Source organism: Phyllobates terribilis, unplaced genomic scaffold (assembly GCF_046119375.1).
Source record: "Phyllobates terribilis strain yellow unplaced genomic scaffold, ASM4611937v1 Scaffold_11__3_contigs__length_659146591, whole genome shotgun sequence".
In the NCBI taxonomy this organism is placed as follows: domain Eukaryota; kingdom Metazoa; phylum Chordata; class Amphibia; order Anura; family Dendrobatidae; genus Phyllobates; species Phyllobates terribilis.
Window position 1 is genome coordinate 479283094 of NW_027362771.1, and position 13588 is coordinate 479296681.

The window sequence follows — 13588 nt, forward strand, 5'->3', positions numbered from 1 at the left end:
TGAAACTTAAAAATGTCGGACTGCAATCCAAGGAATGAGTACCGTAATTCAATATATTTTATGAAAGGAAAAAAAAAATCACAACAAATCCTACATAATCAGAGTTATAATGGACTCAGAGTGAAATTACAGCCTAGTATATCAGAAGCAGTCCAGGGTAATAAGTGGAGAACTCACAGCGTCCGGCGGATGAATACTCTCATTTACAGTAACAATAGGGAATTATCTCAGGATAGTAAAAAGTCACCGAGTAATTGGTGCATTCAGCTTCCAACATTCATTTATGGTTGTCAGCAGCAAAATATGCTGTTGGCAAAAGGCACAAAACCAAAATGATGGGGTTCATGTAGAGAAAGTTATGAAATCACATATATGAATTTTAACCTGATCATTACCCGACAGCTGGATTATTCTGTACTTTTTCGCAAGGATTAACGCTAATCTCCCATGTAGTCATACCACACACACTAAAAACATGACTACTTCCAATCTGTGGCACATTCAGTGCAGACTCTGGTGAGACTGATCCCTACAGTGTGGGGCGCGCAGCCATCCACCCCATACTGCACAAGCCTCTATGGAACACAGAGTTTCAGAGCAGTTTCTGCAAAAGATCTGTGAATGGTGAACATCCCGACACTTCTGGGGATCAAGCCACCATCCCATTTTTGGCGCAAAATACTTACAGATGTAGAACGCGCCACAAACGCTCATGCTGGACTAGTAATCAATCATATCGATCTTGCGCTATTTCCATGGCACTAGGTGGATGTTCATTTGGGGCACCAAACATTCACTTGCAGCTTAGTACATCAGAATGTGAATGTAGGCCAGTGGTGAGAAAGAGAAATGTGGTTAATATGCCTACAGGGTTGTGCCAATATTATCAATTCCCCTCCACCATCTTGTTAAATGTAATAAAATACTGTCTAGTACAGCGATGTATCCTCTGAGAAATTTACCCTATTAGATTGCCAAGTGTGAGCCATAAAAATGCAGACTGCTTTTGTGCCTTTAGCCAAAAATGTGTGTCGGCAGCTTTTCCCGGCAGCTTTATGCCCGTGTGTTCTTTTGGCCTAGATTTGGCAGGTATGGAAATGTAAACCATTTATTTCACGGTCTCGTAATGCACTGCTGACTGCGTTTTCATATACAGGAGGGGTCGACACAAAGAACAAATGTGTAACGTGCTGTATAGGTGTTTTTTTTAATAACTGTTCCCTAAGATGGACAGGTGCCTGGGCATCCAGACTGTGGCCACCATTGGGCATATAACTGCTGAGTGTGGTCACAATGCGGTGTATAACTCGCTGTACCGTATTAGAGTACTCCTTTAATAGTGGATTCACAGTGACAACAGTTATAGGAACAACCTACGGCTACTTACCGGCTTTATAAGACACTGCATTGGCTTTCACAACTGACTTTTTGTAACAGAGGTACACGGCTGATCCCCACTGAAAGAGAAGGAGACACTAGATCATGTTATATAAAGACATTGGCGGGCAGTCCTCCACTAGAAATAGCTGCACCGACCTCATGAACACATCAGGCTCAGACATTATTATATAGGTCCAATCTACCGTGTGAAAATGTCATCTATAGCAGAGAAATGTGTGGGTACAACGTTACAAGTAATCGCTGCAGATATGTAACACCAGATATGTTAATATTATCCACTTTATATACACAAGTAATTGGTGGCAATCACTGGGGAAAACCGAGGATGACCCAACATTTACAATACCGTGGCTGACATCAGGGAGCAGTAGCATAACATGCCAGCTAATGGATTGTATTATAACATGGACATCTGTCAGCAGCGCTCTTTTTAATGCTCAGCCCGTCCATCAGCCCTTTTAGAATATTTGGATTTCATGGGTGGGCAATGTGGGCTTGTGTACTGGAACAACCCCTTTAAAGTGTATGTTCACATGTGGCAGAAACACTATGGATATTCTGGAATTGTAAGTGGAAAATAATTTCCATAAAACATTATACGGCGAAGAAAAGGTCACTGTGGAAATTGAACTGTGGAGCAAGTCAATATTTGCTGAACATTTTCACCAAACATTTCACCCTTTCCAATTCAAGGGACTCTGTCATCAGGTTTTTGCTATGTAATCTGAGAACAGCATGATGTAGGGGCAGTGACCCCGATTGCAGGGATGTGTCACTTATGGAGCTGGCAATTGTAGCATCAATACAATTTTTGCTTTAAATCACTAGTGAACTAGTTGTTTCCTGCCATGTACGCCTCCGCTCTGTATAACCCTGCCCCCAACCACTGATTGGCAGCTTTCTGTGTGCATAGGCAGAAAGCTGCCAATCAGTGGTGTGGGTGGGGTTATACAGGGCTCAGCATTCAGAGAACTGCTAGATTTACAGAAGAAAAAAAAGTGATTTTAATCAACACTGCAGCAAGCAGCCCAGTAAATGACATCACTGGAATCAGGGTATCTGCCCCTACATCATGCTGCTCTCAGATCACATAGCAAAAACCTGTTCACTGATTACCTGTGATTGGGTAAAATTTGCTGCAAATCTGCATGTCTCATAAAAATGTGTTAACGTGCCATAATATATCACCTAGAACCTGTGGTAGAAAAAAAAACAACAAAAAATAAAAAAATCCTTGAAAGAAAGTGTAAACAGGGCCTAACATTGGTAAAACTGAGCACTCTCCTGAGTGACTGCCTCAGTAATAAGAATGTGCGTTCCTTCTTACCATGCTGCTATTAAGATTCTTCTCCACCTTACAGAAGGTGTGTGGAGGAGTTTCGCCCTTGCTGGGGATGATTATACAGATGTCAGTGACGGCCAAGGTGTTCTGGGTCATGTTTTCTGAGGCTCTTCGGTAGGTGATATAAGATTTCTGCGAGGAGGAGGTACTGCTGCTTATATTGGCAGGACGTCCATGTGGTGTGGTCTGGATCATGTGACAGCCCTGTTTCAGCCTCTCTTTCCATTCATACAAAACCCTGAAAAAGAAAGCTTAGATTTACTGCCGATGGACGGAGCGGCCAATCTCCCCAGGAAAAGGAGTCTGAGAAAATCTACACAATACATGCATAGCGGGTATCTTCGCATAGTTGGCATCAACCCTTCAGCAATGTTGGCAGACAACATCATTTCCACAAGGTTACCCAGATGGTGCCATCTCCCTCAGGCAATAAGCATCTCTTTACCATGCCACTTCTCTGCTATTGTGTGTAGTGAGTTAAAGAATATGTTACAAGACATTAAATTCCTTATCAATACGGGCACAGATATCCTCAGCTCCATCACTCGTCCTCTTCTATCAAGTTTACAAAAATCCGCCACTTCTTAGTCTGTAGGGAGTCTGGGTGACAATGTTCATTGAATGGTAAAAATGACATGGTAATGTGATGCTCCAGATTAGTATCATTACGGCGATACCAAACAAGTGTGTGTATATATAGCGTAGTTTTGGTTTGTTTTTTCAAATAGTGCAAAAAAAAAAAAAATGGGAAATTTGACCTGTAGAGTTTTCATTTTTGGGAAGATAATTCTGGGCGAGGGTTAGGTTATTACGGGCTGAGCCGTCGTTTTTTATGGATAGCACTTAAGGATAGATACAACCTCTTTGAGCCTGTGTGGTCTTGTGGTGACCAAAAAAAACCCACAATTCTGGCGTTTTTTCTTGTTACACAGTTCAGTGATTAAGTTAATTTCTTTCATTTTTTGATAGTTTTGATAGAGAAGACTTATGGTAGCAGTGACCCCACGAGTATTTTCTTTTTATGTATTGTAATTGGGGGGGAAGGGGGGAGTGGTGGCAATTTTAACTTCTATTTTTTTTACACTTTTCTTTTCCATTTTGATGTATTTTTTAGTGCCCTTAGGAGACTTGAACCTGCAATTGTCTGATCGCTCATACTATATACTACAATGTCACAATATTTCCATCTCCTATGAACACCAGGTACAGGCTGGTTTTCAATGAAGCAGTCATGACAGACATGTGGGTCTTTAGCAGACCTGGCTATCAGAGCAACCCATCTGCACCATGCAATTACATCGGGTGGTGATGCTGAGTGGAAAAAGGACGCTTAGAACGGCGCAGCCTGACACTTAACTACACCTTCCCACCTGCTTATTTTCCATCTATCTCCTCCCTTCTCTGGCTCTATGAAGCCAGTGCTGTCAATCAAAGAAAGGGGAGGGTGGAGATAGAGGGAAAACAAGCAGGTGGGAAGGTGTATAGAAATGACTGGCCCGCTGTGAAGCACTGAGCAGCGGGACTTAGGCCGGTTTCACACGTCCGCATATCTCCGGTACCGGAAATATCCGTATCAGAGTGTGTCACACATGTGGCAACCGTGTGCCATATCAGGATCACACGGACAGGCGCATGGGAATCAGCGCTACAGTTAGCGCTGTTCATAAGCGCTAGTGCTGAAAACTGCCCTCACCATAGTTCCCTGTCGGTGCTGCGATCAGCACTAGCAGGGGCAATGATGAGGGTAGTAGTGTCTGCTCCCGCAGTGTCCCCACTTGTAAAAATAAGAAAATAAAATAAAATCCATGTACTCACATTTCCTAGGTGTCCCCCGCTGTCATCCATGCGATCACTGCTGCAGAGGAGCCAGGGAAAAAGAGGCACTCCAGAACTGCAGCTCAGGAGCGGTGTCCTGTCACTCACTGAGCACTTCTCCGGCTCATTCTCCCCAGCTCCTCTGCAGCAGCGGTCGCATGGATTACTGCAGGGGACAACTAGGAGAGCAGAGTACATGGATTTTATTATTTTTACACAGGGACACTGTGGGAGCAGACTACCACTACCCTCATCATCATCCCTTCTGGTGGTGATGGCAGCGCCGGCAGGGAACCATGATGAGGGCAGTGTTCAGCACCCGGCGCTTGGGAACGTGTGGGACATTTTGCGGACCGTGTATCCACAAAAAAACAGACTTGTCTCTGTGTGAAGCACACGGACACACAGTCCGTGAAAACACACTGAGATGTACACAGACCCATTGATTTTAATGGGTCTGCGTGTGTTAGTGTCTCCGGTAAATGTGGAAACTGTCACCACTCGTACCGGAGATACTGACGTGTGAAAGAGCCCTTAGTTTGAACAGTCATTCTGTGCTGATAGTCCCTTTAACCCATTCACAACCTTGGACGTATCCATACTTCAAAGTCAATACACACATCTTTGACCCATGGATAAGTTCAGGTGATTTTGTGCGCACAGAGGCTGTGCGCGAGTTTGCCGCTGGGTGTCAGCTGATTCTGACAGCTGACACCTGGCACTCAGTGCCACACCGCTCCCAGCACTTTAACCCTCTAAATGCTGTGATCGAAATCGATAGCAGCATTTAGCGAGCAGCCAGAGGGAGGATGACATCCGGGTCATCAGAGCTAGCAAACTTGTGATATCATGCTCAGAGCATGATCTAACAAGTTCGTTTGTCAGTGCAGCGCTGACAGTTTGTATAGTGTAGGAATGCTTCTGCATTTCTATGTTTTATAAGCGATCAGCCTGCAAAAAGTGAAAGTCCCATAGTGGGACAAAGTAAAGAAAGTAAGAAAAAAAAAAAAGTGAAATTTTTTTTTGTAAAAATATATATTACCCATAAATAATTATGTTTATACAAAAATAATATAAGACAAAAGTAGTACACATATTTGGTATCGCCTCGTCTGGAACGACCAGACCTATAAAACTGACCCACTAGTTAACCTCTTTAGTGAACACCGTATTAAAGAACAAAAAAAAAAAAAACACGACAACTTGAGGCAGAAAATGATGCCTTATCATACTGTAAATAAAAGCGGTACCACTGAAAACGTCATCTAGTCCCACATAAAACAAGACATCATACAGCTTCATCAGCGAAAAAATAAAAAGGTTATAGCTCTCAGAACAAAGCAATGCAAAAATAATTATTTTTTCTATAAAATAGTTTTTAATATGTAAAAAGCACCGAAACATTAAACAAAAAAAAAAAAAAAACAATATAAATTTGATATCGCTGTTGATGTGAAGAATAAAGCTGCCTCATCAATTTTACCACAGGCAGAAGAACATAAAAAAACAACTCCTTAATTGCTGTTTTTTGTTCATTCTGCCTCCGAAAAATCGGAATAGAAAGCGATCAAAAAATGTCATGTGCCCGAAAATGGTACAAATAAAAACGTCAACTCGTCCTGCAAACAAAAAAACAAACGCTGACATGACTATTTGTCGGCTGAAAAATGGAAAAATTATAGCTGGGGATGCAAAAACTTGTTTTTGTAAAAAGAACAAAACAAAAAAAACACGTCTTTTAGTGTGTGACAGCAGCCAAACACAAAGACCCAATATAAATATGGTATCGCTATAATCGCATTGACCAGAAGAATAAAGTTGTCTAATCACTTATCTACATGAGGAACGGTGAAAAAAATAAAGAAAATTCTTCACCTGCTGTTGATTTGTTCATTCTGCCTCCCAAAGATCGTAGTAAGGCTCGGCTCACATTTATGCTGCGTTCTGCGCTGAGCTCTTGCACTTGGTTTTCCATGTAAATCTCTGAAATAAGTGATTCAGATAGAAGCCCCAACGGAAGTTTCCCTGTAATGAGGCAGATGGAGGCACTGTGGACACCACCTGGCCTGTGATCCGTCAGTGTCCGTATTTTTAGGCGTGCATAAAAGTGCCATCGGCCACAGTTTTATGCACCTCTGAAAAAAAAGGACACCGCTAAAAAGAGGCCAGACGGAGTCCAAAGAAAGCGCTGCCTAAAGCACAGGATAAATGTGATCCAAAATGTTATTTAAAATGTTCCAAACAAAAGCTTCAACTCCAGCCACAAAAAAAGCCCCCACTCAGGTTTGTCATCTATTATCATAAATATAGGGGGCTTCCTCATTACTGGTAGTACAAAGGCGCTGGAAAAGTGAAATGGCTCCTCGCTCCCCAGAAGAAATCCAGCGAATTCTGAGCTCATGAATCCTAATACCGCCCTTTCCTTCTGAGCCCCACTATACCTAAACAGCAGTTAGCGTCCACATGTTTGGCATTTCGGTAGCGAGAGCCACCTAATTTACGGGTGCGCGTCTCCAGAAGAACATACTGGTCAATACAACGGCAGTTTGCAATTTTCACTGAGCAATATCCACTGCTGATTGTTTCTGGAAAATAACCATGGAGTCAAAATAGTCACTACTCCGGTACATAAATTCCCAAAGGGGTATCATTTCCAAAATAGGGTCACTTGAGGGGGGATTCTGCTCTTCTAGAACTTAGGGGCTCTGTTTATGGAGTCTGCAAACTATTCTAAGAAACTCTGCGCTCCAGGAGACAAATAGCGCTCCGTCCCTCCCCAGTATCGCAGTGTGGCTAAGCAGTACTGTACAGCCACATATGGGGTATTTCCTCATTCAGCAGAAACACATATACAGTGCCTACAAGTAGTATTCAACCCCCTGCAGATTTAGCTGGTTTGATAAGATGCAAATAAGTTAGAGCCTTCAAACTGCAAACGAGAGTAGGTTTTATGAACAGAAGCATAAATCTTACAAACCAAAAAGTTATGTTGCTCAGTTGAATTTTATTAAATTTTAAACATAAAAGTGTGGGTCAATTATTATACAACCCCTATGTTTAATATTTTGTGGAATAACCCTTGTTTGCAATTACAGCTAATAATCGTCTTTTATAAGACCTGATCAGGCCGGCACAGGTCTGTGGAGTTATCTTGGCCCACTCCTCCATGCAGATCTTCTCCAAGTTATCTAGGTTCTTTGGGTGTCTCATGTGGACTTTATTCTTGAGCTCCTTCCACAAGTTTTCAATTGGGTTAAGGTCAGGAGACTGACTAGGCCACTCCAACACCTTGACTTTTTCCCTCTTGAACCAGGCCTTGGTTTTCTTGGCTGTGTGCTTTGGGTCGTTGTCTTGTTGGAAGATGAAATTACGACCCATCTTAAGATCCTTGATGGAGGAGCGGAGGTTCTTGGCCAAAATCTCCAGGTAGGCCGTGCTATCAATCTTCCCATGGATGCGGACCAGATGGCCAGGCCCCTTGGCAGAGAAACAGCCCCACAGCATGATGCTGCCACCACCATGCTTGACTGTAGGGATGGTATTCTTGGGGTCGTATGCAGTGCCATCCAGTCTCCAAACATCACGTGTGTGGTTGGCACCAAAAATCTTGATCTTGGTCTCATCAGACCATAGAACCTTGAACCAGTCTGTCTCAGAGTCCTCCAAGTGATCATGAGCAAACTGTAGACGAGCCTTGACATGATACTTTGAAAGTAAAGGTACCATACAGGCTCGTCTGGAACGGAGACCATTGCGGTGGAGTACGTTACTTATGGTATTGACTGAAACCAATGTCCCCACTGCCATGAGATCTTCCCGGAGCTCCTTCCTTGTTGTCCTTGGGTTAGCCTTGACTCTTCGGACAAGCCTGGCCTCGGCACGGGAGGACACTTTCAAAGGCTGTCCAGGCCGTGGAAGGCTAACAGTAGTTCCATAAGCCTTCCACTTACGGATGATGCTCCCAACAGTGGAGACAGGTAGGCCCAACTCCTTGGAAAGGGTTTTATACCCCTTGCCAGCCTTGTGACCCTCCACGATCTGGTCTCTGATGGCCTTGGAATGCTCCTTAGTCTTTCCCATGTTGACCATGTCTGAGTGCTGTTCACAAGTTTGGGGAGGGTCTTAAATAGTCAGAAAAGGCTGGCAAAAGAGATCTTTAATCCACACATGTGAAGCTCATTATTCTTGGTGCCTGAACTACTTCTTAATACTTTAGGGGGACCAAACAGAATTCTTGTGGTTTGAGGGGTTGAATAATAAATGACACTCTGAATTAACTTTTAACGTTTTTAAACAAAAAAAAAAAAAAAATTTGCTGCAGTGCATTTCCCACTTCCAGGCTGATCTACAGTACAAATGTCACAATGCCAAGTTAATTCCGCATGTGTCAACCAGCTAAATCTGCAGGGGGTTGAATACTACTTGTAGGCACTGTATTACTTACCGGTAATGTGTTTTTTCGGAACCCATGACGGCACAACGAGAGGGACAGGAAACCTTCAAGATAAAAAGGGCAGCGCCTCTCTCCGCATCAGTGGATTACAGAGCATGAGAGGGCTCTCCGGTTAGAGTACATAATTTTATTAACCATAAACGAACTTCACCCATGTGAATACTAAACACCCACCAACCGGAAGGTTAACACCATAGTGATAGGGAGGGAATGTAAAGGTGCCGTCATGGATTCCGAAAAAAACACATTACCGGTAAATAATATACGTGTTTTTCTGTCACCCATGACGGCACAACGAGAGAATTACAGAGAACTAGGTATGTAAGGGAGGGACCACAGCCTGCAGAACCCTTCTCCCAAATGTGAGATCAGAGGAGGCAGAAAGGTCAAGTCTAGTGTGATTATAGAAAGTGGACGGAGATGACCACGTGGCCGCCTTACATATTTGCTCAATGGGCACGTCCGCTCTTTCTGCCCAGGAAGCAGTCATGCCCCGTGTAGAGTGGGCCTTCAGATTGTTAGGAGGATCTCTGCCTGATCCCCTATAGGCCATCGTGATGGCTTCCCGGATCCACCTTGATAGAGTGCCTTTTGAGACCTTTGATCCCTTTTGGGAGCCCTGAAAGGAGACAAATAGAGCCCTAGCCTTCCTCCATGAGCTTGTGGATGCTAAATAATGTATAAGGCATCTCCTGACTTCCAAGGTATGAAATCTTTCCTCCTTGCTATTTTTTGGTTCAGGACAGAAGGAAGGTAGGGCTATCTCCTGAGACATATGAAATTTAGAAACAATTTTAGGAAGGAAAGCAGGGTCTGGTCTCAAAACTACCCTATCGTTTAGCACTAAGGTAAAAGGTGGATCTGCAGACAAGGCCTGTAACTCACTAACCCTCCGTGCTGATGTTAAGGCCACCAGAAGTACTGTTTTTAGGGTGAGTGATTTTATGGACCCTGAGCTAAGGGGCTCAAAGGGAGAACCTGTTAACGCGTTTAGCACTAAGTTTAAATCCCAAGAAGGGACCCTTACTATAGGGGCTGGATTGGCTCTACTGCATGCCCTCACGAACCTGGAAATCCATTTGTTACCGGCCAGATTATAATTATACAAGGCTCCCAAGGCAGAGATTTGGACTTTTAAGGTGCTAACCGCTAGGCCTTTCTCCAGCCCTTTTTGAAGAAATTCCAAAATGGCCGTTATGGGAACCCCAGCCCCCAGGGAGACTCCCTGAGATGACAAGAACTTCTTCCAGACTCTACTGTAGATTTTAGTAGTGATTGGTTTCCTACTACCTAGAAGACTAGTAACTAGATTCGATGAGAAACCCCGACCCTCTAGCAACGACCTCTCAAGCTCCAGGCCACTAAGTGCAATCCTTTCACCTGAGGATGGAATATAGGACCTTGAGCAAGATGGTCGGGAATCTCTGGAAGAATCCAGGGGTTTGTGACTGACATGCTCCTTAGCCAAAAGAACCATGGTCTCTTGGGCCAGAAGGGGGCTATGAGGACCACTCGAGCCTGATCCTCCCGGATCTTCCTCAACACTACTGGAATTAGGCACGTTGGGGGAAAGGCATATGCCAGACTGAAATCCCATCTGCACTGGAAGGCGACTACTACTAAAGTGTTTTCCGTGGGATTCAGGGAGCAGAACTTTTTTAACTTGCTGTTCTGACGGGCCACTAGCTGGCGGAAGACAGTGATTTAGAGTCCATTCTCCCTGCAATAATGGCCTGCGACTTAGAAAGTCTGCCTTCGCGTTGTCCTCTCCTCTGATATGAAATGCCTTTAAAGAGAGAGAACTTCTCCTTCCACTAGAGAAAATATCCTCTTCGCAATCTGCATTAGCGATTTCGAGCGAGTTCCCCCCTGGTGGTTTACATATGCCACCGTAACCTGGTTGTCGGACAGAATTTTTATGTGATATCCTCGTAGAAGGGGTAAGAAGCTGATTAGTGCCTTCTCTACTGCTCGTAGCTCCCACATGTTGGAAGACTCCAGACTCTTCTCCTCTGACAAAGTCCCCTGTATCGGGCTGTTTAGGTGCGCCCCCCACCCCCTGGGGCTGGCGTCCGTAGTAATCACTCTGGTAAATTGGGGAACCCAGGGGACGCCTGTCTGGAATGTGTTTGTCTCTAACCACCAGTACAGAGACTGAATTACATTTTATGGGAGTGTTAACCTGCCCTCCAGATGTCCCCTGAGGATGATTTTTTTCTTTAGGACGTCCCATTGCAATTCTCTTGAATGAAATTGGGCCCAGCATATCGCTGGGATGCAGGTGGTGAGGGACCCCAACAGAGACATGGACCCCTGAGAGTCATTACCGGGTCTGTTATGGCTGTTGAGACTACATTTTTTATTTTCTCTCTTTTCTGCTCGGGCAGGAGGCATTCCTGTCGAACCAAATCCAGAGTAAGACCTAAAAAGATCTGAGTTGCATGCGGGATCAGTTTTGATTTTTCTAGGTTTAAACACCATCCTAAGTTTTTTAAGATGGTGCACACCTGATCCACTTGGGCCAGGCAGTGATCGTAAGTTTTGCCCACTATTAGGAAGTCGTCCAGGTACGGAATGATCAATCTGTTCTCCTCCCTGAGATGAGCCGTAACCTCCGCTATAAGTTTTGTGAATATGCGGGGCGCCACTGCTAGGCTGAAGGGAAGAGCTCTGTACTGGAAGTGCTTGACGACTCCCTGTACAGTTACGACTACTCTGAGGTATTTTTGAAAGTCGTGATGGATTGGCACATGGTAATACGCATCCTTTAGGTCCAACACTGCCAGGTAACAGCAGGGGAATAGAAGGCTTATCGTTGATTTTATCGTTTCCATCTTGAATGATGGAATGTTCAGGAATTTCTTTAGGCCTTTCAAGTTGAGGAAGACTATGAATTGTCCGGCTTCTTTATAAGGAACAAGGGGGAATAGAACCCTCTTCTTTCTGCTTGTGGCAATACCTCCAGCAAGATATTTTTTTTGCAGGAGACCTGAAATCTCTTCCTCCAGTGCCCGCTGTTCTGGTAGAGAGGATCTTAAGGCAGTCGGGATAAATTTCTCTGGTGGGTTCCTCAGAAATTCCAGTTTTAAACCTGATTTTACTAAATCAAGGATCCACTTGCTGGAAGAGATCCTTTCCCAGGCTGGTAGGAAGAGAGAGAGCCTCCCTCCCACCTGGGATAGAGTGTCATTTTGGCGGTTTGCGACTATCCTGGGAGGGCCCGCCGAACAAAAACCCTTTCCCTTTCCTGGAACGATCCTCCCATCTGGATTGTTCTGTGGACGTCCTTCTGCGGCCAAGTTTGTTCCTCCGAAAGGACTGCTTAAAAGTTGAGAAGGAAGATTTAGGAAATCCTTTTTTGCTGTCACCTGCTTTCTCCAGAATTGTGTCAAGAGAGGCAACGAAAAGAAAATCTCCCTCACACGGAAAAGAACATAGCTTTCCCTTTGTTTGTATGTCCCCCGGGCAACATTTCAGCCAGACTGCTCTACGGCTGCCATTAGACAGGGCCGCAGATCTTGCTGCTAATCTGGCAGAATCCGCAGAGGCGTCTGATAAGAAGGCCGCCGCTCCTTTCAATACAGGTAGAGAGGCCAGAATGGAGTCCTGTGACTCGTTGTTCTTAACCTGGTCTTCTAACCTGTCTAACCAAATCATAAGGGATCTTGCGGTACAGGTTGCTGCTATGGCTGGTTTCAATGCCCCTGCCGATGACTCCCAAGTACCCTTAAGGAAGGTATCTACCTTTCGGTCCAGTGGGTCCTTCAGCATCCCCGTGTCTTCAAAAGGGAGAGAAGATTTTCTAGAAGCTTTGGATACCGCAACATCCAGCTTCGAGGCTTTATTCCAGGAAGCGGTATCTTCCTCACTAAAGGGATATTTCCTTTTGAAGGAGGATGGAAGGGGACCCTTTTTCTCCGGCCTATCCCACTACTTCTTGATAAGTCCCTGCACCTTATCATTAATCGGGAAAACTATGTTTTTCCGATCTAAGGTGCCGAACATAATATCCTGTGCCAATTTTTTTTTTTTACTTCTGGTCAACTAACCCCATTGTGGACCTGACGGCTTTTACTAAGCTATCCACACTTTCCAGGGGAAAACAATGACCTGTGCCTGCCTCGCTATCCGAAGAGGAAGAGTCAGTGGAGTCATCCAGCATTCCCTCGTCGGATTCAGAGTCTCAAAGGGTGGGTGGGGTTTTTACCCTGTGGGCCCGGGATGCTTGGGAAAACGACTTAAATGATTTTTCTACCTCAGACCTAATAAAGGCTTTTAGATTTGAAGAAAAATCCGGGGTTCCCTCCGAAATTGTTTCCTCAATACATGGCTGGCATAATCTTTTGGGCCAGTCTTTAGTCAGACCCCGTTCACACAGGGCACATACTCTATACTTGGATTTCTCCGCACATTTTTTAGGGACATCCTGACCATATAAGGGAGGAAGGAGAGGGAGAGAGAGACAACAGAAAAAAGTCTACATTAATACGTCGAATTTCACGTAGCTCACTCACCACCCAGTAGATAAAAAAAGGGTACCGGAACGGGAGGCAGGACGGTATCAGATACTTTTCCTC

The 13588-nt window shown here is 44.5% G+C and overlaps 1 protein-coding gene across 6 annotated transcripts in view; it reads right to left on the reverse strand.

Moving 5' to 3' along the window:
* DENND4A (DENN domain containing 4A) overlaps nt 1-13588 on the reverse strand; it is a 172691-nt gene that overhangs the window by 103596 nt on the left and 55507 nt on the right. For all 6 annotated transcript variants that reach the window (XM_073653431.1, XM_073653436.1, XM_073653433.1 and 3 more), the window contains exons 3-4: nt 2729-2981; nt 1388-1457 (exon numbers count right to left, since the gene is read on the reverse strand). In XM_073653431.1, the coding sequence (XP_073509532.1) occupies nt 1388-1457; nt 2729-2981 (323 nt within the window). The remainder of the gene's footprint in view (nt 1-1387; nt 1458-2728; nt 2982-13588) is intronic.